The 26,389-nt window shown below is 54.5% G+C and overlaps 4 protein-coding genes across 5 annotated transcripts; 2 read left to right on the forward strand and 2 right to left on the reverse strand.

Moving 5' to 3' along the window:
• The first annotated feature begins 152 nt into the window (after positions 1–152).
• On the forward strand, positions 153–7,881 carry ARPC1B (actin related protein 2/3 complex subunit 1B). Its single transcript, XM_074158261.1, has 10 exons — positions 153–288; positions 3,116–3,189; positions 3,948–4,052; positions 4,427–4,649; positions 5,042–5,149; positions 5,406–5,612; positions 5,876–5,951; positions 6,035–6,231; positions 7,001–7,091; positions 7,578–7,881. Exons 2-10 carry the CDS (start codon positions 3,126–3,128, stop codon positions 7,614–7,616), a joined length of 1,110 nt encoding a protein of 369 aa, XP_074014362.1. The 5' UTR covers positions 153–288; positions 3,116–3,125; the 3' UTR covers positions 7,617–7,881.
• An 896-nt stretch (positions 7,882–8,777) lies between these two features.
• PDAP1 (PDGFA associated protein 1) lies at positions 8,778–18,726 on the reverse strand. The gene is made up of 6 exons (XM_074158496.1): positions 18,633–18,726; positions 14,716–14,807; positions 12,679–12,786; positions 12,148–12,269; positions 10,634–10,785; positions 8,778–9,662 (listed from the first exon to the last, which is right to left on the reverse strand). The coding sequence occupies exons 1-6, from the start codon at positions 18,643–18,645 to the stop codon at positions 9,604–9,606; spliced, it is 546 nt and encodes a 181-aa protein (XP_074014597.1). The 5' UTR covers positions 18,646–18,726; the 3' UTR covers positions 8,778–9,603.
• Positions 18,727–18,767: 41 nt separating this feature from the next.
• On the forward strand, positions 18,768–21,304 carry BUD31 (BUD31 homolog). 2 transcript variants are annotated; one of them, XM_074158564.1, is made up of 5 exons: positions 18,768–19,042; positions 19,454–19,610; positions 20,152–20,274; positions 20,505–20,671; positions 21,026–21,304. In XM_074158564.1, the coding sequence occupies exons 2-5, from the start codon at positions 19,517–19,519 to the stop codon at positions 21,074–21,076; spliced, it is 435 nt and encodes a 144-aa protein (XP_074014665.1). In that variant the 5' UTR covers positions 18,768–19,042; positions 19,454–19,516; the 3' UTR covers positions 21,077–21,304. The 2 variants fall into 2 exon arrangements, with proteins under 2 accessions (XP_074014665.1, XP_074014666.1); XM_074158565.1 differs by having other exon boundaries at positions 19,040–19,169.
• A 366-nt stretch (positions 21,305–21,670) lies between these two features.
• PTCD1 (pentatricopeptide repeat domain 1) lies at positions 21,671–26,350 on the reverse strand. Its single transcript, XM_074158797.1, has 8 exons — positions 25,691–26,350; positions 25,319–25,459; positions 24,898–25,116; positions 24,186–24,287; positions 23,231–23,992; positions 22,854–22,970; positions 22,325–22,507; positions 21,671–22,112 (listed from the first exon to the last, which is right to left on the reverse strand). The coding sequence occupies exons 1-8, from the start codon at positions 26,348–26,350 to the stop codon at positions 21,930–21,932; spliced, it is 2,367 nt and encodes a 788-aa protein (XP_074014898.1). The 3' UTR covers positions 21,671–21,929.
• Positions 26,351–26,389: the final 39 nt, after the last annotated feature.

Here is a 26,389-nt window from a genome sequence, read left to right on the forward strand (position 1 = left end):
GGGCTGCCGGGAGCATCCCGGGGCCGGTGGCCCCTCCATCCACGTGCGGCGATGGCGGAGAGGCCTGGCTCGCAGGCAGGCAGGGGCAGGGCGGCCGCCGAGCTGCTTTGCGCTCCCCCAACGCCCACGTAAGGAAGTGGTTGCATTTCTCGGAGAGGAAAAGGGAAGTCGGGCTGCCTCGGCGGGGCGGCCAGCAGCTCCCGCCGCTCGCTCCGGGGCTGCCGTTCGTGTCGACTGCCCAGAGTCCATGAACTAGCCCTGCCTGCCCTGCCCGCGCTGCCCAGCAAGGTAAGGAGCGGGGAGGCAGCTTTGACACCCCAGTGACAACCTGGGTCTGTCCCCCCCCGGGGGCTGTGGCCGTCGCTTCCCCGGTGTTCACACCCTGCTCGAGGGGAGATGGGGACCCCCCAGCCAGGGCTGCCCCGGGGTCCGAGGGGGGTGCAGGCAGCGCCTGGCTGCTTGTAGGTTTTGCTTTTGCTGGGTTTTGGGCTTTTGATTTTTATTTCCCCCCCCCCCCCCCCTGGCTTCGGCAGCAAGTTGGAGTTTCATTCTCTTGTCGCGGGGTGTTGGAAAGGGTCCCGTGGTGGGGGTCCCGTGGGGGTCGGTGCCAGCAGAGCCGGAGCCGCCTGCGATCTGTTCTCTCCTCGTCAGGCATCAGCTGCCTCCGGCTTTACCCAGCGCGATGAGGAAGAGGGTCGGAGCTGCCCTTCATCTGCCCCGGGGCAGCGATGTCCCCCCAGGGCCAGGCTGGCTCCTGGGGTACCCCACACCAATGTTGGGGACCGAGGACGGCTGTCCCCAGCCTGGCTGGCGGGAGCACAGGGGGGGTGACACCCTGCAGCCACCAGCACCCCAGAGGGGCTCCTGGGGGTCGGTGTCAGCGCTTCAGCAGTGCAGGAGGACAGGGCCACCACGGTGGCCGGGGACAGCTTCCTGGGGTCCTGTGGCTCCCAGTGGGACCCTCGCTGTTGTCCCTGTGCTGGTGGGTGCAAACCCACCTCCCGCTGTCCCCCCAGGCTCAGCAAAACCGAAAATACAGCTCCTCCAGCGCACAGCTTCCTCCCGGGGCCGGGAGGAGCCCCCAGCGCTCGGCTCCTGCCAAGGTTTGGTTATCTCCTCCGAGGATGTTTCCGAACCGCTCGGCGCCTCGGGGCTGGCCAGGGAGATAACGGAGCTGCCTCGGCTCCCAATCCCGCCCCGTCTGGCCATCTGGAAATGCCCGTTTTCCTCCCTCCAAAGCCTCCGTGTCTACTGGGGGGATAGGCATGGCCCCTCCGATGCTATTCCCTGCTGGGGAAGGGGTTGCCGAGCTCCCTGTGGGTCACCCCACGGCTCCCACCCTGGGAGGGAGCTCGGCTCAGCCCACGGGGCGTCAGCAGGGAACCGGCCGTAACCCGGCTGATGGGGAAACGAGACACAAACCGCCGAGGGAGCGGTGGGGGCTCGGACGGGCCGAGCAGCCCTTGCTTCTCACCCAGCTCCCGCAGCAGCCTGAGGACGGCTTCCGCTCCCAGACCCATCGGGGGCCGGCGTTAAATGGGTGAAGAGCAAGACACCCCCCCCCCACCCCCAGGGAGGAGGGTCCAGGCCTCTCAGCATCCAAACCAAATTAAAAAAAAAAACCAACCAAACAAGTATCTCTGTTTTCGTAGAGAGCATTGAAGCTGGAAAGCCCCGTGGCGTGCCCTGCCTCCCATCCCTCCTCCCCAGGAGCCGTTTCAGCCTGGTCCCCCCTTTCATCCAGGTCCCCATTTCACGCGCTTTTGCGACACCAACCGCAGCGTCCCCCCTTGCTGATTTTATTTGGTGCTTTAACTCTGCAGCTCCGGCCGCAGGGCTCGGGGCAGAGGGACGTGGTGGCAGCGGTTTTGCACCCTCCCGTGGGTCGCCCGGTGCTGAACCCCGGCAGGATCGGTGGGGCTGGGGGTGGGCAGCAGCTCAGCCCTGCCTGTGTCCTCGGCTGCTGGGGACCGGAGCTTCAACGTGGGCTCAGAAACGGGGTGTGTGACAGCAGGGCTTGCGCCGTGCGTCGGCATCGGGGTTTCTCCGCCTGCGACAGGCAGGTGACGGAGCTCCAAGGATTTTCTTTTTACCAGCCTTCAGGGACGGAAGTTTTCTAGGAGGGACTTTTTTCCTTCCCCTGTACCGTTTTTAGCTGCCAAAGAAAACGGGCAGCGTGCGGGGAGTTCCCAAAATAGCCGAGAGGCAAACTGTGAGTAATCCCCGTCCCTCACGCCCTGGCGAGGTGTTTTCCTACATCCCTGCGTTACCTTGGCTGGATGGCCCAGGGGCTGCACCGCTGCTCCCAGCCCTTCCCGCCCCTCCTCCTCCTCCCCATCCCTGGGCACCCGGAGCCAGTTTGCAAGGAGGGAGCCCGGTCCCACGGCACCCGAGCGGCCGGTGGGCGCTGGCGGGAGCTGCGATGAGCTCAGCCAGGGGAAGGGATTAGTCACCGGCTCGCCGGGGCTGAGCACACATGGGATGGGACGGGACGGGATGGAACAGGATGGGATGGAAAGGGATGGAGGTGCCTCCACAGGGTTTTGGCTCTTCCTCAAGGAGAGGTGGGGAAGGAACAAGCAGATCTGGCCCCACGGAGCTGGCAGGAGCAGCCGGAGGGAGGAGGTGGTGCCCGTGGAGGGATCCCTGGGATGTGTGTGGGGCTGGTGGTGCTGGTACCGGGGTCTCGGTGTGCCCGGCTGGCTCCTGCCCACCAGGCTCCAGCTGGCTGGGGCAGGATGATGGTGTGCTTTAGAAGTCCATGGAAGAGGTCCCCACTTCCCATCTGGCCATGGGACACCCATGTGGCACCCAGCTATGGGGTGCCTGGCCATGGGGCAACACCATGGGGGTCTCCTCCAGCTCTACCTGTTCCCTCCCTCACCCCCATCCCCAGCTGGACCCACCGGGGCACCCTTCCCCCTTGCTTGGGCACACTCTGAGCTTGGAAATCCTTGGAGAAACCTCTTACCTAGCAGAGGAGGGACTCAGTGGGCAGCAATGTGGGAGCAATCCAGGTGGGAGGGAATGCTTGGTGGGGCTGGGACCAAGGGGATCCTGCTCGTGGCCAGAGCAGCATCTCCTGATGGCCATGGGGGTCTCTCCCCACCCCCAGCCCGCAAGCCATGGCCTACCACAGCTTCCTGCTGGAGCCCATCAGCTGCCATGCCTGGAACAAAGACCGGACCCGTAAGTACGGCCCAGACACCCCATCCCCAAATCCCCAGGGATGTCCCAAAGCACCGGCTGAACATCCCTGTGGAGGGTGATGCTCCCCCGGGATGGGGCAGAGCTGGGTCGGGGCTGGGTTTGGGGAAGCATGTCCTGCTACGGACAGGTTTTGGGACTGGGACAGCACTTGTCCCCCCTAGTCCCACTACTGGGACAAAGCCACAGCCTCCGGGCCCTAGGGATCGCAACGGCTGGCACTGGGAGGGATTGGCAAAGCACCGCGGAGGAGAGGGGAGCGGGGCCGGGTGATTCATGGCTGATGGCATTTCCCGGCCGCGGCGCAGGGGGTGTGGGAGGGAACAAAAAGGGCTTTCTCTGCTGGGGCCGGCATGCTGGGCAGGCAGGGCAGGACGGGGCCAGATGGGAGCTGAGCACCCGCAGCCGTCCCGTCCCGTCCCGTCCCATCCCATCCCATCCCATCCCATCCCATCCCACCAGCCCCATGGGACCACACGCTGGGCTGTCAGGTCTGGGGGAGCTTCTCCCTTCCCCATAGGGACAGTTTGCCCCCCCCTTCTTCGTGGCAGCATGGAGTGGAGTTTGGGGAGCTTGGGGGGACCCCACTGTGCAGATGGGGTTCAGTGGGGTCCCACCGTGCCCTGCCGAGCCTGGAGAACAGGAAGGGGCAGGTCGATGCTGGCTGGCCCCGCTCCCTCTCCCCCGGCAGAGCCCATGACCCAGGGGAGGGCTTTACTCCAGCTGCTCTTGCCCCGCAGAGATCGCCCTCTGTCCCAACAACCATGAGGTCCACATCTACCGCAAGGACGGGGCCAAGTGGACCAAAGTCCATGAGCTGAAGGAGCACAACGGGCAAGTGACAGGTGAGTCCTGGCTGATGGAGGGGATAGGGACACGGATGGTGGGTGACCCTACCCCTGAGCTGGTCCCAGCCCTGCTCGGTGGCACTGGCAGCTCCTGGATGGGACTTGTGCAGTGGGTAGAGGAGAGGAAGAAGGATGTGTCTACCTCTCCTGGCCCCGATCTACCATGTCAGAAGGCACCCAGGGGGTGGGGGGGATGGGATGGGATGGGATGGGATGGGATGGGATGATTTGAGATGGATGTGGGAGTAGGGCAAAGAGGGACTCTGGAGCAGGGACCACCCAGAACAGCTCTGCCTTCAAATGGCCTCCAGCCCTGAGTCACCCGTCCACTTGGCTCCTTGGGCCACCATCACCCCCCTTCTCCCTTCCAGGCATCGACTGGGCCCCTGAGAGCAACCGGCTGGTGACATGTGGGACCGACCGCAATGCCTACGTCTGGACCCTGAAGGGCAATGTCTGGAAACCCACCCTGGTCATCCTGAGGATCAACCGGGCTGCCCGCTGTGTCAAGTGGTCACCCAAGGAGAACAAGTTTGCTGTGGGCAGCGGTTCCCGGCTCATCTCCATCTGCTACTTTGAGCAGGAGAATGACTGGTGAGGCTCTGCCATGGCCTTGTTGGGTCTGTCCTAGGGGACATGGAGGGGAGAAAGATAGAGGGGAGATGGATGGATGGATGGGTGGATGGATGGATGGGACGTAGGGAGATGGAAGGCAGATGAATTGGGAGGTAGGAGACTGGAGAAGTTGAAGGTGAGACAGGATGAGATGGAGGAGAGAGAGAGGAGCTGGAGGAGGAAGTGGAGACAGATGGGGAGATGGAGGGAGGTACTCCCCATGCACAAGCTGCTACTGCAGGATGGTGGCCCACGGGAGCTCCTGGGGCACTTGGAGCCCTGACCACCCTCAGCCAGCCCCACCAAAAGCCCAGGAGGGGTTCCTGGGGGTGGTGGTGCTCCCCCACTGACACCAGACACTCTCCATGCAGGTGGGTTTGCAAGCACATCAAGAAGCCCATTCGCTCGACGGTGCTCAGCCTCGACTGGCACCCCAACAACGTCCTCCTGGCTGCTGGCTCCTGCGACTTCAAGTGCCGGTGAGGAGCAGGGGGAGTGGATGACTGGGTACAAGTCGGGGGATACCCCAAAGATGGGTTGGGATTCAATCCTGGCTCAGCACACAGGTGTGGGGGGCAGCCCAGCATCCTGGGTCACTGGTGGGACAGGCTTCACCTCTCCAGTGCTGCTGAGAACTGGGGATAGGGCACAGGGGAGGCTGGGGGATACCCTGGGGACCATCCCAGCATCCAGTGTCCAGGGACACATTGCAGAACTCTCCCCTCCTCGCCCCAGGATCTTCTCAGCCTACATCAAGGAGGTGGAGGAGCGGCCCAGCCCCACGCCATGGGGCTCCAAGATGCCCTTCGGGGAGCTGATGTTCGAGTCGAGCAGCAGCTGCGGGTGGGTGCACAGCATCTGCTTCTCGGCCAGCGGAGCCCGGGTTGCCTGGGTGAGCCACGACAGCACCCTCTGCCTCGCCGATGCCAACAAGAAGATGGCGTAAGCAGGGCTGAGGAGAGGAGGGGACCTGGGGGGGGGCTGGGGGTAGCCAAGGTCGGGGTGGCAGGGAGGGTTGACCCCAAAACTCACCCAGGGGTGGAGACATCTGGGTTGGGTTGGATCAAGCAGGCATGGATGGAGGAGGTGGTGCATCCTCTCCTGGTCGTCTTGTGACTTCCACCTGTGTTACGAGCTGTGCCGGTCTCAGCACAGAGATGCTGAAGCTCAGCTCCCTGCTAACAACACCCTGCCCTCCCTCGTAGCGTGGCCTCCCTGTGCACTGAGACCCTGCCCCTCCTGGCCGTCACCTTCATCACCGAGAACAGCCTGGTGGCCGCGGTGAGTCCGGGCTGGGGACACGGGGTGGGCACCTTGCTGGGAGCCAGCAGGAGGGTGCTGAGCAGGGCTACCTGGTTCCCCAGGGCCACGACTGCTACCCGATGCTGTTCACCTACGAGGAGAGCCAGGGCGCGCTGACCTTCGGGGGGAAGCTGGACGTCCCCAAGCAGAGCTCCCAGCGCGGCCTCACTGCTCGTGAGCGCTTCCAGAACCTGGACAAGAAAGCCAGCTCGGACACCGCCAACGCCACGCTGGACACCCTGCACAAGAACAGCATCAGGCACGTACCGGGGAGGCGAGTGGGTGGGTGGGGGTCAGGCTCCGCTGGGCTACCCTTGGGAGCTGCTTTGGGGTGCTGGCCCCTGAGCATCCCCTGGTTGTGCTGCTATCTAGTCTGGGAGCTGGGACAGCCCCGGAGCATCCCTGTGTATCCCTGGGCATTCCGGGGTATCCCTGGAGCATCCCTGGACATCTCTGCATGTGGATGGGGAATACAGAGGGGTCCAGCCCCGGGAGCTGGGACAGCCCTGGGCATCCCTGGAGCATCCCTGGGTATCCCTAGAGCATCTCTGCCCATGGGTGGGCAAGATGGAGGGGTCCAGCCCAGGGAACTGGAACAGCCCCAGAGCATCCCTGGGTATTCCCAAAGCATCCCTGCCCGTGGGTGGGGGAGATGGAGAGGTCTGTCCCCGGGAACTGGAACAGCCTGAGAGCATCCCTGGGTATCCCTGGACCATCCCTGCCAATGGGTGGGGGAGATGGAGAGGTCTGTCCCCGGGAACTGGAACAGCCTGAGAGCATCCCTGGGTATCCCTGGACCATCCCTGCCAATGGGTGGGGGAGATGGAGGGGTCCAGCCCTGGGAGCTGGGACAGACCTGGGCATCTCTGGAGCATTCCTGAGTATCCCTGCTCCCTGGAGCATCCCTGCACATGGGTGGGGGAGGCGAAGGGCTCCAGCCCCACTGCCCTCCCACCAACTCCTGGGCAGCCCCGAGGGCTTGGCAGGGGCCGGGGGCTGACCCCCCACCGCCTCTTTGCACCCCACAGCCAGATCTCGGTGCTGGCGGGTGGGAAGGCCAACTGCTCGCAGTTCTGCACCACGGGGATGGACGGCGGCATGGGCATCTGGGACGTCAAGGTGAGGTGTCCCCGCGGTCCCCCCCATGCTGGCAGCACCCAGCATTGAACCCTCGTTAGCCACAGCTCTAATTGCAATCCCCCCCCACCCCCCCGCTGCTGCGCAGCTCTTTGCTGTGGTGGTTGGGCCCATCCTGCCCATGGTGGGGTGTCCCACAGTCCTGAGTGGGATCTCCTTAACCCAGGGCTGGGTGGAGGGACACCCCTGGGTGGCACTTTGACAGTTCACCATCAGAGGGGGGGGGTCGACACCAGCCTTGCGCAGGGATCCAGCACCCTCTCCCGGCTTTGGCTTTGCCCACATGGCTTGAAAAATGAGCCAAAACCAGCCAAAATTGGGATCTCCTCCCCAGCGGGGATGGGCTGACACCCCAGGGGACAGCTTCCCCCCCCCCCCAAGCTGTGCCCCCCTTCCAGCTCCCCAACCACCTCCAGTCACCTTGGAAAGCAAAAAGCTGATGACAAATGACCTCCCGCTTCGCTTTAGAGCCTGGAGTCGGCGCTGAAGGATCTCAAGATCAAATGAAGGAGCCAGTTGGGAAGGGCATCCCGGCTGCCAGCCTGCCCCTGCCCTGCCACCCCTGCCTGCTTGCCCCCGCCAGCCCCCCCCGTGCCACGCCAGCCGGCCGCGATGCCACCAGCGGCTTCCCCGGCTGCCAGCCAGCCCCGGCGGCTGCTCTCAGACAAAGAAAATCTTTTTTTTTTTACTATTTTTGTTACCATCCTACCCTATGCTGGTCATACATCGCTTAAAGAAATAAAAATAAAGTAAGGATTTTCCTGTATAAGTCAAATGATTTTTGGGGGGGCTTTTTTTTTTAAAATAGTTCGATGTAAACACGTGCATGATTAGAGCACATCAGCCGTGCCGCGTCTCACCGCTGATAGTCACATCCTTTCTGCTGCCAGCTCCGAGGATGAATCAGGACCGTGGGGATAAGGGGAACGTCACCTCCCCGTTCCCTGCTTCAGCACGGTTTCAAGCCAGGATTGGCATTAGAGAAAAGGTCGGGGTGAGGACGGAGGTGACAAGGTTTCCCATGTTGCTCCCAGCTCCTCCCAGACACTGGTCAAGCACCAGGAGAGCAAGTTGCCATCACGGGTTGACCAGGCAGCTCAGAGTGACGTTCCCCGTGGCAAATCCCCCCATCGCACCCTCGTGCCTCCAGCCAGGCACGGCCAGGATTACACAGAACTAATCACAGCATTTGTCATCCCGCATCTCTGCCACCGGGACCACCCCGAGAGCTCCTGTCTCGGCTCCAGGGCTGATTCTCCTCCAGCCTTCAGTCAGCAAGTCCGGGAAGCGCTGGCGTCCCTGGCACAGGGTGACAGCAAGACTCTCAGGGCACAGTGGGCTAGAGCATCTCCTGCTCCACAGCCCTACGCTGGGAGAGAGGAGGGCTGGTGGGGGTGACAGTTTGGGGACCGGCCTTCTGACACAGCGAGGAGGTCAGACAGCAGCCCGAGGGCAACTGTTTTCTCCTCTGTGGTAACCAGATTGTGCAAGGCGTCCATCAGAGACAGCGGGAAGAGCTTCGTGCCTTCAGGCGGCGTCTGCTGAGGGAGCTCCTCAACCTCCAGCCAAATTCCACGAAGCTGCAGGAGTCACCGCACCATTTCCTGCACCTCAGCGGCGGCCTGTACCCTCACGTTCATTCACACACACGAGAGAAGCACCGAGCAGTTATGATAATTTACATTTTAATCAGCCAAATATACAAGTTCTGTTGGTGTTGGTTTTGAAACTTTATCAAGTTTTTTTTTTTTCCATCTGGGTCTGATACAATTAATGTTGGGGTTGGTTTGTTGTTTTTTTTTTTTTTTTTTTCCTTTAAACAAAGGATGATGTGGTTAAAAACTGGCACTATCCCTAATACGGAGAAGGGAAAAAAAAAAAAAAAATAAATGAAGAGGAGGGAAAAGGGGAGACTGGCTGCAAGAAAGGAGGGATGAACCCGGGAAGGAACGGCACTCCAGATGTCCATGAAGTCAGGCTCCCAGATTATACTGCAACACCCTGCAGCAACATTTGACAGGCTGTTTGCCCCAAAGGATCCCTCAGATACATCATCCTTTGGGCTTTCACTAAGCAAGTCAAAGTCCCCCACCCCATGCCCCACCCCACAATGACCCCACAATCTATTTTCTTGCGATCTAATATTTGAAGCATCTCCCCTCCCGCACAGCTCCCTCCCCCCTTGCCCCCTCCCCCCGCCCCTGTCTATTGAGTTCTTAACCCTACAACCAGCAAAAACATTCAGGTTTCCAAACTGTTACAGAGAATTGCTGTTCAGCACAGTTCTGCCCCGAAGAGAGCAGCTGTCCCTAACCCCAAATGGAAATCTGTGCCAGGATGAGGACAAACACATCGTCAGTGTCTCTTGGAGGTGAAGGTGAGGTCGATGCCGCAGTAACACCCGACGTGGCATCGATGGTATGCAACACGACAGAGTTCCTGGCAGGCACCAGGCACAGTCCCCTGGCGTTTCCTCCTCTTGCGTGTCCTGTGCTTACTTGTTAAGGGATAGTGACTGCAGTCTTTTCCCTGCCATGGCCGCTTCGTCTTTTGCTGAGGGGGGGAGGGAAAGAGGGAAAACAATAGAGGTTTCGTCATTTCACAGTGCACATCAGGGACTGGTGATCACTTGATGGCCTCAGAGACCGAAATCCCGCTGGCCATAAACAACGAGGTGACAGGACAAAATGCGCCCCCTCCCACCAATTCCTGGTACATCCCCCCCCAGGGGTAAGAGGAGCGGCCCCCCTTGCACGTCCCCTTCTGTCCTTGGCCTCTCTTCAGGCGTTCACAGCTCACCCTGATGCTGATGCACAGGTTTCTCTGTGGAAGCCACTAAGAACACACGTTTATCAGACTCCTGGTTCTCCCCCACCAGAGCCGAAGAGAAAGCCCAGCAGGGGAGGGACGCTGCAGATTCCCCAGGCAGGCTGGATCCCAGCACACCAAGCAGATAAATCACACCCAACGCACGGAGCTCACTAAAACCCCAAACTGGAGTTTTACAGGACAAGAGGAAATGGGCGCAAACTTGAACATAAGAAGTTCCATCTAAACATGAGGAGGAACTTTTATCACTTTGAAGGTGGCAGAGCCCTGGAACAGGCTGCCCAGAGAGGTGGTGGAGTCTCTGTCTCTGGAGACATTCAAACCACACCTGGACACGTTCCTGTGCAACCTGCTCTGGGTGGACCTGCTTTGGCAGGGGGGTTGGACTAGATGATCTCCAGAGGTCCCTTCCAACCCCACATCAATTCTGTGGAGCAAGCACTGCCCAGGAGGCTGAGGACAATAAGGGTTTGAAGGGCAATTCCCTTCTCTCTTTCCCTGCTCAGATGTCCTAGAGCTTTATAAGAACAAACCGGCTGAACCTGGTTCTGATGAGAGGAGTTGTGATGACACTCAGCAACACCCCGCAGTCTCGGGAGATGAGGGATTACGATGTGTGATATGAGAAATCACGGCTCTTGGCAGTGCAGCCCTCACAAAGAGAAGTAAGAGGATATGATTAATTACTCTCTAACCTTTTCTTTCTTCTTCTTTCTTTCTGGCAGCTTCTTCCCTTTGCTTCCGAATGATGGCTAGTCGGGCGAGATCTGCCTTCGCTTGTTCTGTTTTACCAGCTAGGTGCATTTTCATGTATCTTTCTTTTGCCTTTTGTTTCTCTATTTCCTCCCTGTTTGAAAGAAACACATGGGTCACCAGAGTATCCATGTAACGGTGAACACACAGAGCCGGGGAGACTTTGCGACGGGGAAGGACGGTGAGGACAGAGATAGATTTCCCACAGAGACCGGGGGTGGCCCCTGTTACCAGTTTTCAAGCACAGGTTATATCTATCGCAGGGTTTGAACTAGGATGATGAGAGAGATCATTTCTACCTTCGTTCAGCTAAATAAGGACACTGACACTCAACGAGGTCACATGAATTAGCCCCAGACTGCACAGCTCCATGACATGCTTTTCCCAGCCTTCCCCTCAAAGGTGCGCTTCGGCCGAAGCAATCTCTATCCCAGATTAGCAAACTTAAATCTTCCACTCTGAAACTATCCATCGCTAAATGAAACCACCAGATTAAACTTTGCTTCTCGTTTTATTCATCTGCTCAGACAAATATTTCACCACGATCCCTGGAATCTGGGAAACCGCTACCTGTCACTGGGGCACCTTCTGTAGCAAGATTAAGTGGCCCCAAGGTGACCTCTGGTTAATGCATTTCAGTTACGGCTGATTTTTGGCATAAAACTTGAGGAAAGGAATGGTCTACACCTGCTTCACAGCAACAAACTTCTCTCTCTCAGCGCACCCGGCCAAGCTGCCCGGTTCCAGGATAGCCAGAGCACAGACAACTTCTGTTAAATTTGTCAGGAAAGACATTTTCAACCACAGTGAGTCCCGCCTGACACTTTGCTGCTGTTCAGCGTCTGCTTTGAAAGCAGCACATCCAACAGGACAGGGAACTGCTGGAGAGGGCACAGCAGAGGACCGCAAAGATGATTAGGGGCCTGGAGCATCCCTCTTACAAGGAAAGGCTGAGGGACTTGGGTCTTTTTGGTCTGGAGAAGAGAAGACTGAGGGGGGATCTGATCAACGCCTATAAATACTTAAAGGGTGGGTGTCAGGAGGATGGGACCAGTCTTTTTTCAGTGGTGCCCAGGGACAGGACAAGAGGAAATGGGCACAAACTTGAACATAAGAAGTTCCATCTAAACATGAGGAGGAACTTTTTTCACTTTGAGGGTGGCAGAGCCCTGGAACAGGCTGCCCAGAGAGGTGGTGGAGTCTCCTTCCCTGGAGACATTCAAACCCACCTGGACACGTTCCTGTGCGACCTGCTCTAGGTGGACCTGCTTCAGCAGGGGGGTTGGACTAGATGATCTCCAGAGGTCCCTTCCAACCCCATATCATTCTGTGATTCTTTGATTCTGTAAAGGGCTTCCCTGAACCACCAATGCACACGCAGCAAGGAAACACCTCCCCGTGAGGATGAAATTCCAGGAAGGCATTAGCTCCTGCCGAGGCAGCAGGAAAGACTCACCGCTCTCGTCGTGAGAGTTCCTTCGGTCCGTCCAGGTCCAGCTGAGTGACTTTTTTGGTTGTCTGAATTACACGATTGGGATTCTCTATGTCTATCAACCCTTCCACTCCTTTGCGCTTTTGCTAAGGTGCAAGAACAAGAGGAAGGTTTAGAAGCGCTCTCACACCCAACGCTGTGTTGTATCAGAGCTTACCAAATACGCTGCAACATGGCCCAAAAGCAGAATTCAACATGTTTTTACCACCAGACAGCAAATCCATTTACAAACCAAGATTTATACCACCAGGCACCTTCACCCTTTTTTGACATCTTCTTGCTTTTGCATTTTACTTATAAAAATACACAAGTTTTCATTCTGAGGACAAAATGCTGACAAATTAAGGGGTTTTTGGCTTCTAAAAACAGTTCTTCCATAAAAAAATTCTTATAGGTAGCTCTCAAAGAGAACTCTGAGTCAAGAGCGTGCATCTCTCTCCTGCCCCAAGAATCTGGGTGGTGCAAACACATTAAGTGCCCTGAGAATGACAGTACCTGATAATCCTCGTCATCTTCATCACTCTCATCTGAATCTAAAGACTTCTTCTCCTTTTTGGGGTCCCCTGTTGCTCCTTCGCCTCCTTCTTCTTGTTCCTCTTCTTCCTACAAAATCACAGGAAATTAGAGCAAGCGTATGTCAATAAAAATCCCAAATCCAAAGGTGACTCTTAAATGAGATCATTTTGGAAGGATGGGAGACAGCTCTGAAAGCACTGGTGTTCCTGACACGGCCTGGCTGTCGCAAAACAAGAGCTCGTTCTCAGCACAGAAATGTGTATCACCTGCCCCAGCAGATCCCCTCTAAACAACTCCGCTGGTCTCTCTGTGTAACAGGCCAGGAAAATGATTGTAAAAGACAGAACTGGCACTTTACTTTCCCCAAGTGAAAGAAAGATCTCCAGGAGACATTTTGGCCCTGGCTTCCAGTGCACAATATCTCAGGGACTGGAAACAACACGGATGTAGTGAAGAGCTGGATCCCATCCTAGATCTAGATTAAAAAAAAAGCCTAGAGAAGAGTAAATTGAGAACCACCAACCAGAACATTATTATCCAAGAAATTACAACCTTTTTAGCACAGCTTTTACCAGTCAGAGGTCTAGGAATTAATTTGTAAATCATCAGAAGATAAGATTAGAAGAACCAACATGGGTGCGAATAGCTCGCTTTTCCATTGCCAAATAGCCCTCATCAGATCAGAGCAACTGGCAAAGTGGATGAGCTATGGGCAGGAAGAGGAGTAATTTTGTTAATTGGTTTTCTTTAAGCTTTCCCTAATGAAATAGCGTTAGATGTACGGAGTATGGATTATCACAGAAGAAAAAGAAATCCTTCTCAAAGAGCAGTTCTGTGGTTTGTTCTGAAACAAGACAGACATTCCAAGTGGGGTCCTGCTCATTCTGTTCCTTTTCCATAACACTTGCAGAGTTTGTGAATGACATCGCACTAGTAGGAGTCGGAATCGTTTTGGAAAACAGGATCAGACCCATAAGTGGTTTCAGAATTTGGAAAGATGGCACGAAACCAAGAAGGTGGAATCAGAAAACAAACCAAGAGGAGTTATGCTTCGGAAGAAGAAATCCAACACAAAGTTGGAATATGTGGCTAAGCAGCAAACCACACACTCCTCTTGAGTTACAGCTGGTCAAAACATGAAAAAGGAATCAACAATATGGCTCATGACTGCTTGAAAGAGTAATCTTCTTCTGGGAGGTATTCATCAGTATTTCCTACATGGGGTATAATTATCCTCCTGTAGTCAGTGCTGTGAGGCTTCAGCTGGAATAGTTTGTTTTGGCTTAGGCAGCACTTTCAGGAAGTCACAGAAAAATAGCAGTGAGTGTTCCATCGTAGCTGTGATAATTTGGGAATACAAGGCAACAAGGATTGCAAAAAGTAGCTGTGCCTTTTATAACAGCAGTCAGGTAGCTGCGGAAGCTGGGGAGGAGCTGTTACAGTCCTATGTTGGGGCACAGGAATGTGTCCAAAAAAGGACTCAACGCCAGAAAACTGTTATCTCTCCCTACAAGTCAGAGGCAAACAAGAAAATCATTTGTACAGGAAGAAGTCAAAGGAGTTTGGTGTTTTAGCTCTAGAAGAGAAAGAGGGAAAACATAATACTTTCAAAATATATTAAGATGTCAAGATGTGAGCCCTTTTCTTCCACGGCCAAGCTGCAGAGCATGGATAAAAAAATGAGCTGGAGGCTAGAATGGTGAAATACAGGGGGAAAAGATATCCAGAGCTGCTGCGTAATCATCTTCCCTACCCTTTAACCTTCAAATTGTGAACTGGGAGATCTGTGGTACTCTACCAGGTCTACCACAGAACTGGTCTACCTCACCTCTGTGAGGAACCAGACTGGATCACACCTTGCAGTCTCCCCAGCCAGAGATACTCGGAGTTCATATCATGATCACCGACAGAACAACCTGCAACGCTTGACTAAGCCGCCGTTTCTCATGAACTGGAAGTTACGCTGCAGAAGCTGATATTTATGATACTAAGGACATAACACAGGCAAACACATACCCTTGCCTTCTGCTTTTCTGCTTGGAGCTGGGCATCAATCTCTTCAGGGCTTGTGTACTGTCTTGCTCGGCCTTTGTGGCCTCCTTTTCTACCTGTATGAAAAAAAAATAAAATTAATTGGTTTAGTGATAAGCTCCCAGAAAGATCCACTCCTCCTGCAGCACCCTCTCTGGATTTTTGGGGCAGACAGGACAAACCAAAATAGCTCCTCTGATAGAATCTAAACAACAAGGGAAAAAAGGACATATTGAACTTGCCAGTCTCAGCAAAACACTCCAAGAATTTTGGGTAAATTACACAGAGAATTGGGATTATTGATCCATAGAAAGATACTTGGAGAATAAATTCCTTCTTTCCCCTTGAGCTGCTTCTGGAGACACCAGCACCGAGAGCAGTCTATCATCAGCTGTACAGTGTTCTCAAATCAAGCACAGGCTTGTCCTACAGAGAGGGAACCAGGAAGGTGCTGCCCAAAGGGGGTACTCCTGTCCCTCAACCACCACAGAGCTGTGACACCAGTTTATCAGGCAACGAGATTCCAAGTGTCCCCTCAGCTCTCGGTGACGCCACCCTTCCTTGCCCACCCCTGCCTGCGCTCGTGGCCTCTCTGATTCACTCCCCTGGCAAAGGGTGCTCAGTCCCACGGCCGCTCTCTGCGTTTCCTGCGCAGGAGGAATCACAGCATGTTCCTGCGGCAGCCGCGGTCACAACCAGCTCTCCGGGGAGCTTGCCTCCTTAACCCCTCCCCTACGCTAAGGCTGTGCCAAGAGAAAATAGGAAGCTAATTGGACAAAAGCTTTGGGAATTACAATGAGAGCTGAAGAACTACTAAAAGGAGCCTCCATGTTTTACTGCTTTATAAGGAAAAATAAAAACAAGCTCTATGGAAGAGGAAGGTCAGGAAGAGAAGAGTCAGGTTAGCTGGCTGGGCTGCCTGGCTAAGATCTGCTCTCAAGTTCAAAATTCTGCTGATTAATGAATTGCTGAAGCCATTAATGCTTCCTGCAAGCGACTGCTCTGTTTACGTTCTTACAGCTCAAAGAACTGCTGGAAAGCAAGCTGAATAGCCAGTCTCTAGCCTTGAGCTACGGAGCTCAAGGTAAAACCCGTGTGCGAGACTGGTAAAGAGCAAACAGCTCAGGCGAGAGAGCTCTTTGCTGCTACTTTGAAGTCTGACAGAAGGAGGAGGAAATCCTCGCTCTCTCTCACCCTCACCTGCCGAGGACAACGGAAACCTTACGGTGGTGGGGAGGGCTGAGGAGATCGTCCCTCCTTCCTGGGGACTGTGCAAGACGCATGGGAGAGACGCATCTGTCATACCGCACCGCTGTGCCACAACCACCCCTGGTTGTGCTACTGGGATTGGAGGGAGAGGGAGCACCAGTGCAGGCAGCATCTGCAGGCCTTAGAAATGCAACATTTTCTAACCAGTCCTCCTGGCCCTGCAGAGACAAGCTCTCATACATTCTAGCTCAGTAAAAGCTGAGCTGTGGAATAAATTATCTCAAAAACCCCTCTGGGAAGGGGTTGCAGAGACCCCTGCGATGTTTTCTCACGTGAAATGGGGCAGCGCAGAGAGCAGATTCTTCACTCTGAACTCAGCTGTGGAAGCTCGTGGGCACCCAAACTGTAAGTGTAACCAAGAGCTTTGCTGTACCCAAGACATGTGTTTTCAGTTTGCCTGTTCCCAATCATCCCACGTGGCAATACTGACACCCTCCGGGAAGGAGATCTGCCGCGGGAGCGCTCTAGCCCAGGAGACATTACCTCACTGCCCAGCAAACGACAGCACTCTGGCTTGAACAACGGTAATATCCCTCACACACTACGTAACACCAAGGAAAACCTCAATAAACCAGAACAACACCGTGCTACAAGCTTAACCGATGCCAGGCAGCCTTCTTGTCCAGCTGGGCTCAGAACTGAAGAACACAAAAGCTTTATTACTGCAAATAAAAAGCAGTAATAATGGGAGGAAAGCAACTCAAGAGAAATTACATTCAATGCCTAAAAAGAAGCAAACTGAAGAGTGAATCGATCTCATCTATATTTGAGCCTGCACACAGAGAAGTAAGGCCCCTTTGAGCGGGAGCAGCAGCACTGGAGGGACTGTGAGGAGCTCAGCACGGGGCAGGGACAGGGCTCTGCTCTTCCAGGGATGTGCTGGTCCTACATCTGCCACTGACATACCACGTCACGCTGCTCGACTCACATCAGCGCTGTGCCTCAGTTTCCCCATCTGTAAAATAGGGATAATGACTCTTCTCTTCCTCTGCGAAGCACCTTTAAAATATAATCGCCTGCAGATTTCACCTGCAGTAAAGACCACTGGTGCCTATGGCAGGAACACCTGCAAATACCAAGTCTTCAGCTTTAAAGAGAAAAATGAAGGAAGATAAATCAAAGAGAATGAAATAATAGTGAAGGAATCACTCTTTTTGATTCAAGATATTAAAAAAAAAAGAACAAAATCCTGAGAACTAATCCTGTAACAAAATTTATTAATGGCTGGTTAGACCCCCCCCCCATTTTATATTAAACAGTGAGTGCAAAAGTCCACTCCACGATATAACAACTCCTACTGACTTGGGGGGTGGGCAAAGATCCCACTTTTCCCAAGAAGCAAAACGCTTGAAACAAACATTTAAAACTGTACAATGAAATACAGAGCAGGAAATCCTGAGTTATGGGACATTTAAATACGGCAACCGGGGTTATAACCCACGACAGTTCTTTGCCTTCACAAAAAAAATGCCAAAGCTTCATCCCCATCTACTAACACTGTGCAAACGGATACAAAATAAAGCTCTTAAAAAAAAAATCTACATAGGAAAGCAGATTTGCTACAAAAGCTTGGGAAATGCTGATGAAATAAATTGGAGCAAACTACAGAGAAGAGGAGTGACGAGGGCTAGTTTACATTAATGTATATGGCTGAGGTTTCACCGACGCTCGCACAAGAGCCAATTATGCAGATGGTGCATCTGGAGAAGGTTCTGGGTGGATCCAGCTCAGCCCTGACAGCCTGTCAGTCCCTCATTACTTCTCCTTAATCACACAAGCAAGTCGGTACCCGCTCCGCAACACCCAGATGCGGAGCAGCCAGAGCCACATGAAAGGAGCCGCATTTGGAGCCCCTGGACCAAAGACCACCCCCAAAACCCCCCACGCTGCCCCTCAAGGCCGGACCCTCTGCCCAGCCGCCCAGATTCCCCGTACCCGGCCCCAAGGCCTCTACCATCGAACCACCGGGAGGGGAAGGCCTTCAGACCCCACACACCGCCTGTGCGCCCCCTCGTCGGGATCCACAGTGCAGCTGTGAACTCCCCTCCCCGGGCATCTGTGTGCCCCAAGCCCTGTCCCGGGAGAACTGGCTGCAGCTTCCAGCCCAGCGGGGAGCACATGGGGCCCGGGCCAGTCCCGGTGCCACGCGGGGAGCTGACACCCCACGGCCCGGACACCACCAGGGGCTGCTGCGATCCCATGGCACTTGTTGGGGGGCACAGAACGGGACACACAGCCCCCCCCCCGCCCCGGATCTGTGAGAAAGGAGGAGAATCTGCCATTTTTGGGGGAGGGGATGCTCCCCCCCGAAGGCCTCCACGAGCGAGCTGGGGGAAGAAACCGAGACCTCCCCCCCGAGGCAGCCAGACAGAGGGGGTGCGGCACGAGGACCTCCCTTCGCGGCCGAGATGGGAGGAGGGAGACCCCCCCGCCGAGCTCCCCACGGACGGGGAGAGGAGGGAAAGAGACCTCCCTTCAGACCTGGTGGGGGAAGGAACGAGCCCTGCCCTCCCCGGGCCTCCACAGCCGGGTCCTCCCCCCACGCCCCTCCCGGGGGCTGAGGGTCCTACACCCCCTCAGCCCCCTCCCACCCCCGCAGGGACGAACCCTCCCGGCCCGCCCACGTTCCCCACCTCCTTTCGGCATCGCGGCGGCGATGGCGGCTGCGGCAGCTGCAGCGAGGCCCCCCCCGGCCCCGACCGGCGACCCGGAAGCGGAAACCGCCCCACCCCCGCGCGCGCGGCCCTCGGCGCCCGCCCAGTCACGGCGGCCCCGCGAGGCCCCCGCCGCCGGGGCTGCCCGCAGCGCTGCCGCTCCCGCCGCCCGCCCCTGCCCCTCTGGATCCTCCCGCAACGGAGAGCGGGGCCGCTTCTCCCCGCGGCGAGACGTGTCCTTCGCCCTGCCCGGGCCGAGGCGGCGGCGCGTACGGCGGAGAGGATTTCCGTCAGGCACCGCCGAGGGCACCCCAGCGGGGCGGGGCCACAGGGCAGCCCGGCTGCGGAAGGCCCCGCGGGTGACGGCGGAGCGGAAGCGGCGCCCCCCGGTAGGTAAGCGGGACCGCGGTCGCTGCCTTCCCCCTCTGCTCCCGGCGCGGCCCGGGGAGACCTGGCGTGTCCCGGCGGCTGCAGGGTTGGGGCTGGAGGGGCCGGGCGGCCTCGCCTGGGTTTTCGGTAGGAGCTGGCGGAAGTTGTCGCTGTAGGGTGGCCCCGGGGTGGGGGAGGTGCGGCCGCCGCTTCACTTCGCTGAGGAGAAAAAAACATTTTATCATGTTGGGGCGGGCACAGCGCTCGCCTCAGGGGCTGCCGGTATCGCCAGGGCCGCTCTGGGCGAGGTTTTGCCTCTTTCACGAGCTCCATAAAGCTCATTTTTATCGTCCAAGTGGATAATGGCAAAGGGGGACAGAAATTTTAGGAGAAATATGGCTAACAGTAGCTTTCCTTTCGTTTTTTTCCAGTGGTTCTCAGGACTGTGAAGCACCCGCGCATTTGAGTGCAGGTAGACCCTCGTTCCCGAGGCCATGCCCAAAGTGAAGAGGAGCAGGAAGCCTCCCCCGGATGGCTGGGAGCTGATTGAGCCAACGCTGGACGAGCTGGATCAGAAGATGAGGGAAGGTAAGGGGCAGAGTTGGCTCGTCTCAGGGAGGTGATCCTGAAACCAGCTAATCTGTAACTGCTTCAGGAAGCACAGCTCCTCCCGCGAATATATATGTACTATTTTTTATCTCTGTACCTCGCAGTGATACTGCAGACTGGGATTAGGCCAGTACTGGGCGCTTTTCTCTGGGTGTACCCAGGTTCCAGAGCACAGAGGTTTGTTGTACAGTTGTTTTAGGGCCCACCATGGCTGAGCCCCGGGTGAAGCTCCCCCGGCGTGTGTGTGGAGGGACAGGCAGTTCTTGTCTGTGCTGTTGCTCTGGTCTGACGAGCCAGGGCAGCTATGAAGTCCCCTGCCATCCCAGTGTGGGTCACTGTTGTTCTGCTTTCATTTCCTAAAGGAGCTGTTCCAGGTCAGGTCCCTCCCATTTGAATCTCCCATTAAATTCAGTCATAAAGTTATGAATGCTCTTGGAACAGCTTATTGCAAAGTGACTAAGGACATAAGTTGGCTGCCCGAAACGGTCAGCTAAAACCTGGTCTTTGTGTTCCCTCCCAGCGGAGACCGAGCCTCATGAAGGGAAGAGGAAAGTGGAATCCCTCTGGCCTATCTTCAGAATTCATCACCAGAAAACACGTTACATCTTTGATCTCTTCTATAAAAGAAAAGCGATCAGCAGAGGTGAGGAGCGCAAATGCTTTATCCTGGGCAAGGGAAAACAGAACAGAATAAAATATGCACCTGGGAACTGGGGCGTTGGTGGGAAGGATCAGGTTTCTGGGGAGGGAAAATGGAGGGAAAGCTGGTAGCTGCCTGGCTTTAACTACTAGTTACTACAGCCAGTAATTCCCAATAACGAGTCTTCTAGCACTTCCTGGGAGCTCTTTGTGATGGTGTCTGCTCCTCTACAGAGCTCTACGAGTACTGCATCAAGGAAGGATACGCTGACAAAAACCTGATTGCAAAGTGGAAGAAACAGGGTTACGAGAACCTCTGCTGCCTGCGGTGTATTCAGACGCGCGACACCAACTTCGGAACCAACTGCATCTGCAGGGTCCCTAAAAGCAAGTTGGAAGTGGTAAGGGGTTTTCAGCTTGTTCCTCTCCTTGTCTGGACCTTCACAGTACCCGCTCTCGCTCCTCCCAGGTCAGGGACAGCAGAGGAGGTCATGGTGGTGTTCTTCCTGGTCATTTCCGCTAGTTCCAACATTTTCTGCCTTTTGCTGGCAGAGTTGATACCTAGTTGGTTCTAAAGTTACTGTCAGGTTTGGCATGTAGTGGTTTAAGGCTGTTAAAATATAGTGAAACAACAGAAAACTAGATGGTAGAAACCCTTCCCATGCAGACCTTTTCTCTGCCTTGAGGCTTGAGCCTGCTGGTCCGTCTGCTCACTGGACCGTGGCTGAAATTCCCTCCTCGTGTTTCTTTTCCAGGGGAGAATCATTGAATGCACTCACTGCGGATGCAGAGGCTGTTCTGGGTGAAGCCTTTTAGCCGTAAGATTACTTTTGGAACTCTGAGGGATTTCATCCTGCACAATGGACAGTTACAGCCGCCTCTGTGCGAGTGGATGTTTCTGTATAGCAATTAAAGCAGTAACGTATTCACCTGGATCGTATTTGCAAAGGTGGTTGTGTTGGACTAGGTTTTTGTGTAGCCATTTATTTTAAAATAAAGTCTGCCCTCCTCAGAGAGTGGTGTGATCTTCTGGCAAAACGTTTCTATGCCCCTCTTCTCCTCTTGGGTGTGTTTTGGTTGGTTAGTTTGTTTGAAGGTTGCTCTAAATGGGGGTTGTTTTTAAGCAGCTATTATCCCTGTTTCTCAAATAACTGAATTTAAAAGGCTGCGGGGAAAGGAAGTAATACAGTCCTCAAACGTCCAGTCTGATTCAAGCTCTCCCCTGATCTCGTGTAGAAGGAAGCTGAATTTCCCTGGAACTCTGCTAAGGTTTGCAACCTGGAATTAAGTGTGTAGAACCATTCAGGAATGGCAGTAGTTCAGAGACTTGCAGGTCACACATTAAGTGACCAGATACACACAGAACACAGGAAAGAAACAAAACTAGCACTGAGCTAAACCACTGTTAAATCTGATTTTACTTCTTCTTTGTTTAGCACAGCGTTTGTTAAACTACAGCCTTTCTAATCCTCTGCGATTTAAGGAAATGCCTGGAAACATATTTGCTTCTCCTTAAAACAAAGGACAATTATTTTATTATGTCATTAACCAGAAAAAAATGGAAATATGAAGCAGCTTTACTACAAAACAGTTTAAGGGAGCAAGTTCCACGTTCTTCCAGCACAAGGAAGATGCAAGAGTTAAACATCCTGCTCGCTCCTACTTCTGCCCTGGCTGCTCCTGCTCAGTCTCTTCCTTGTTGTCATCTACCGCCGCACGTTTTGCTGTTCTGTATTTTTCCCAGGGGTGAGGGGTCTCCTCTCCTGCCATTACTTTTAACCACCGATAGTAGTAGCCGCGGAAACCGTCAATTTTCTCCAGGTATGGGTTCTTTGACTTATACTGCAAACAAAAAACCAACAAAACAAGTTTCTATTAGAAGAGAGCTCACTTCAGTACCAGCACACGATACCTGCTTCTAAAGAAACAGCGTTAACTGTCAGCCAGATCAGACAAACCCAAAGGAAAATGATTTAAGCAGACGTCTACGTTTCCCCTCCCTCGTTGGTGTCCTCTGCCACACCTTCACAGTGTGACTGGTCCTGGCTACTTACCCTGTCAAATTTCGGAGGGTACTGTGCAGCGAACTCCAGCTGGCGTATGATAACTTCATTCGGAGGCACCTGGTTATTCCTCATGTCTCGCAGGATCTCCGTGAGGTAACTGTAATCCAGCTGCCTCACGGCGGCAGCAATGAGGGTGCTGTAGATGTACTTGTTGGGAGTTACTCCAGACCTCTGCAAACAACAAATGCTACAGTTAAATGTAGCAGATTAATGTAGCAATGTTAAACTTGTTTATCTGCCAATTAGCGCAGGGCTAATAGAAGGAAAAAGGCACGTGGGTAGTTCATACGCAAGGAGCAAGGCTCTCACTCCACTGCAGCAGCTTCTCTGGTGCCAGCACCCCTTCCCGTGAGCCCTCTCCTACCCCAGCACAGGTCTAGGACATCCCACCTGAGCTGGCACCTCTAGAATTGCATATTTTTGGAGTGAGAACACAACCACTCACCACAGAAACCTCAGCGGGTCTTTTTATAAGCATTAACACTTCACTTTGCCTCTTCCTGCAGCAGTTTTTTACCTTCAAATCTGCGAGTAGCTGCAGTCCATCCTTCTCTCGGTGGCAAGCGATTGCCAGGCTACAAAAGGTCTGGAGGTTGGGCGACAGTCCCCTTTTCACTAGAGCTGGCAGCACACTCTGCAAGATACAAAGTGCTGACATCAGTTTCCAAAAAGTCTCACTGTAGCTTTCCAGACAGAGCTAAAGATGGCAGAACAGAATCCATAAATACTAAGAAATTAACCCAATCACTGGTTTGTGGAAAACAGTGTGAGATCCTCAGTTTCTGTTGTGGATAGAGAAACAGGTCTGGGAACAAAACGCAGGTCCTGCTGGAGGCCTGAGACAAAGAGATGGTGACACAGCTGGTTCCGAGGGTTTTTTTTTTTTTTCCTCACCTTTGCTCCTTCCAGGTCTCCCTGTTTACTTTTCTTCCTTATTAAAGTGTTAAAGAAGGTCACATCTACTTTCACTTTATGCTCATCTAGGAGTGCCAGCAAAGAGGACTCTGAGGGGCTTTGGGGTCCCACCAGCTCAGCCAGTAACGTAAACGTTTTAATGTTGGGTTCTGCATTATCCTCTTTCATTTTAGTCAAGAAGCCCTCCACGTCCCCCATCAAAGCCAGTCGATCGGACGGTGTGGCCACTGTCCCCAAGGAAACCACGGCTGCGTCAGGCATCCTGGAATCCAACAAGTTGGGCAGGTTGCAGAAATGCTGCTTCTGGCTTAGGAGTGCTCCTTCCTGCTCCATCTTGGTCTGGCCTCTCCTCACCAACGCTCCAGTCCTGTTGTGAGATACGCTGGGGCTGTCGAGAGCAGCTGGTTCTGTTTCAGCTCCAGTCACATCTTTATTTGGTTGCTGGATCAGTTCTTCAGGCTTCACTGAACTCTCCTGAAATAATTGCCTTTCCATAGCTTCCACATCCAGCTGGACAGCAGCTGCGCTCTCCGATTCCTCCTTCTTCTTCTGATTTTTCACCTTTTCCTTCTGCCTCCCCGGTGCAAGCCTTAGCTGAGGCGAGTTCTCATCGCTGGGTGCGAGCAGGAGCTCAGAAGCCACGACTGGATCACCTATTCCACAGTCTCTGGCTGCACGCAGCATCAAATTGTACGTGTGGCTGTCGGCCTTTATTCCAAGTTTAGTCATTTGTTTCCAAACCTGAAGAGGGGAAGATGAACATCAGATGTACATGGTATGAAAGCAAAAGTCTAGTTTAGAGAACTTGTCCTAGGAGGAGCTGAACTCCTCCTACTTCATCAGCTCTGAGCAACCTGCTGCCTTCTGTGCGTTCAAGTGAGGAGTACAACAGAGAACCCGCTCCTTCCTCCCCACTTAAGACACGAAGACATACCTGTAAGGCGTATCGGAAGCCATTTTCCCTGTCCTTTATGCAGCTCATGAGAAGGAAGCTGAAGGTCTCGGCTGTGAGAACATGGCCCTTGTGCACCATTTCCTAGAAGAGCAGAGAGAGAGCTTAAACTTCCCAGTTACCCAAACAGTCTGTCACAGCTGGCTGCAAAGTTTAAATATCGCTGTTGTCTTCTGGGGATACGGCAGCAACAAAGCACTGGGTGAAGTCCCAGCACTGGAGCAGGAGAAAAAGAGGCCCAAAATGCCTCCGTAGATTCTAGCTGCTTCTTGACAGGAGCTACAGGGAATTTGGGGGCAGGAACAACAATCCTTTCAGCTCCTCCCAGACTGGCCTTTCTGAGAAGAGCTCTAAAAGGAGCTAGGCATCAATATATGAGTCTTCAAAGTGAGGAATGGAGACAGACACAGTAGCTGTGAACTGCCCAAAAACTTTGTTCGATAAGACTTTGACACATCTGACCAGAGTTTTAAAGCCAACCTCTGCAGCTGCCTCCTTTTATGCACTCAAGCTTAATATTTGGTGTGTACCAAGACAATTTCATTGTATGAGACCAAGGATCAATGAAATATAAACACGTGATCTCGAATTATCTCTGCTGGAAGTGAAATAAAAAAGTCTATGCAATATGGCAACTTCCAGGAGCTTTAACCACAGCAGACTACCCTTAATACAAGAAAAGTCAAACCTTTACCTTCAGTACATCAAAGCACATCCTGAGATCTGAGCAGAGGGCACAGACTTTCAGCAGCGCGTGGTAAGTGAGCAGGTTCAGCTCTTCATTTTTGCTCTTGAGCTGCTGCCGTAGCTTCAGAGCGCTCTGCAGGCCCGAGTCTTTCCACGGCGATTCGGCACAGGCATTGAACAGGGCTGTGTACGTGGCCTCAGTAGGAGTTAAGCCTCGTTTTTTCATCTAAGGAAAGAGAAGAAGAATTTGAATTGGCTTTTTAGGAACGGACTTCTGGAACTTCTTAACTTGTTTTTATGAGTTTCAGGCTAAGAAGGTGCAAACACTGACACAGAGGCATTTTGGAGACAAAGTAACGTGACCAAACGCTTGAAACAGTTTTAACTTACAAAAGGTAATGAAGGTTTGAGAGAGAACGTAAACCTACATCATTGTAGAGCCTGAACGCCTTTTTGACGTAGCCAACCCTGCCACAGCCGCCAATTAAAACAGTGTAATTGCTTTCTTCTGGCTGCACACGCTCTTCCTTCAGCATCTGTACCTCAAACAGCTCCAGAGCCTCCGCCAGCTATAGGGAAGAGGAAGATCCATGGTGAGGCAGCAACAGAATCAATTACAATGGATATTAATATACATAGCTGTGGGCAAGTTGTGGTAGAAAGGACAGAGTATGGAGATTCCTCATAAATTCTTATTTTACTTCTTTACGTAAAGATACTATACCATACAGATGGGACAGAGCCGCATCTTTCATCAATGCTATTAAAAAAAACAAGTAAGCCAAGAGTGGGGAACAAACCTTGTCATCTTTGATGAGGGCCTTGCATTTTAAGAAGTACCAGTATGGGGTGTTCTTAGGGCCGCGTCGAGGTTTTCTCTTCGGTTCTTCCTCTCCCTCTTCTCGAAGCTTTAAATTCTGAAAGCGCGATGTGGTTTTGTGATAATATTTTCTAGAAGAGAATTTATTAGACAGCGTCCCGAACTCCACGCCGCCGTCGTCGTCGTCATCATCCTCCTCCTCCTCCTCCTCCTCCTCCTCCCCAACAGCTCCAGCACGGCTGCCCGCATCGCTCTCTCTCGGGTGGCCACCGGGCAACTTGCAGGAGGCCTGTGAGCCGCTGAACGGCCTCCAGCCCAGCGGCTGCGGCCCCTGCCCCGTGGGCTGCGGCGGGCGCGGCGCCTTCCCGACCCGCTCGGGGGCTACCCAGCGCCACCGCGAGGCCAGTGGCCCCAGCGGGGGGTGGAGGAAGAGCCGCGCCGCCCTCATGATGTGCCCGTGGCCACCGGGCGGGCGGAGCGGCGACCTGCCCCGGGGCCCGCCCCGGTCCTGCCGCCCGCCCCTCAGCCACCGCGCCTGCGCGGGCGGAAGGGGCGGGAGCGGAGCCGAGGGACGCTCTGTGATTGGCGGAGCCCCGCGCGCTGCCCGCTGGGCGGCGGGGTCGGAGGTGGCTCCCGGCATTCCGCGGGCGGGCGGCGCGGGGCGGCGAGGTGCTGCCGC

The sequence above is a fragment of the Numenius arquata genome, chromosome 14, assembly GCF_964106895.1.
Source record: "Numenius arquata chromosome 14, bNumArq3.hap1.1, whole genome shotgun sequence".
Classification (NCBI taxonomy): Eukaryota; Metazoa; Chordata; class Aves; order Charadriiformes; family Scolopacidae; genus Numenius; species Numenius arquata.

Bases quoted from the DNA above. Each gene is read 5' to 3' on its own strand.
- ARPC1B (XM_074158261.1), top strand. From the start codon at position 3,126: ATGGCCTACCACAGCTTCCTGCTGGAGCCCATCAGCTGCCATGCCTGG. The intron at 4,053-4,426 runs GTGAGTCCTGGC...TCTCCCTTCCAG, and splicing joins GCACAACGGGCAAGTGACAG to GCATCGACTGGGCCCCTGAG. The intron at 5,150-5,405 runs GTGAGGAGCAGG...TCCTCGCCCCAG, and splicing joins TCCTGCGACTTCAAGTGCCG to GATCTTCTCAGCCTACATCA.
- PDAP1 (XM_074158496.1), bottom strand. The intron at 12,270-12,678 runs GTACTGTCATTC...CTTGCACCTTAG, and splicing joins AAGATGACGAGGATTATCAG to CAAAAGCGCAAAGGAGTGGA. The intron at 9,663-10,633 runs GTTAGAGAGTAA...TCCCCCCCTCAG, and splicing joins GAAAGAAGAAGAAAGAAAAG to CAAAAGACGAAGCGGCCATG.
- BUD31 (XM_074158564.1), top strand. From the start codon at position 19,517: ATGCCCAAAGTGAAGAGGAGCAGGAAGCCTCCCCCGGATGGCTGGGAG. The intron at 19,611-20,151 runs GTAAGGGGCAGA...GTTCCCTCCCAG, and splicing joins GGATCAGAAGATGAGGGAAG to CGGAGACCGAGCCTCATGAA. The intron at 20,275-20,504 runs GTGAGGAGCGCA...GCTCCTCTACAG, and splicing joins AAGAAAAGCGATCAGCAGAG to AGCTCTACGAGTACTGCATC.
- PTCD1 (XM_074158797.1), bottom strand. From the start codon at position 26,350: ATGCCGGGAGCCACCTCCGACCCCGCCGCCCAGCGGGCAGCGCGCGGG. The intron at 25,117-25,318 runs GTAGGTTTACGT...CTCTTTCCTTAG, and splicing joins CGTTCAGGCTCTACAATGAT to ATGAAAAAACGAGGCTTAAC. The intron at 22,971-23,230 runs GTGAGGAAAAAA...TGTATCTTGCAG, and splicing joins GAGACCTGGAAGGAGCAAAG to AGTGTGCTGCCAGCTCTAGT.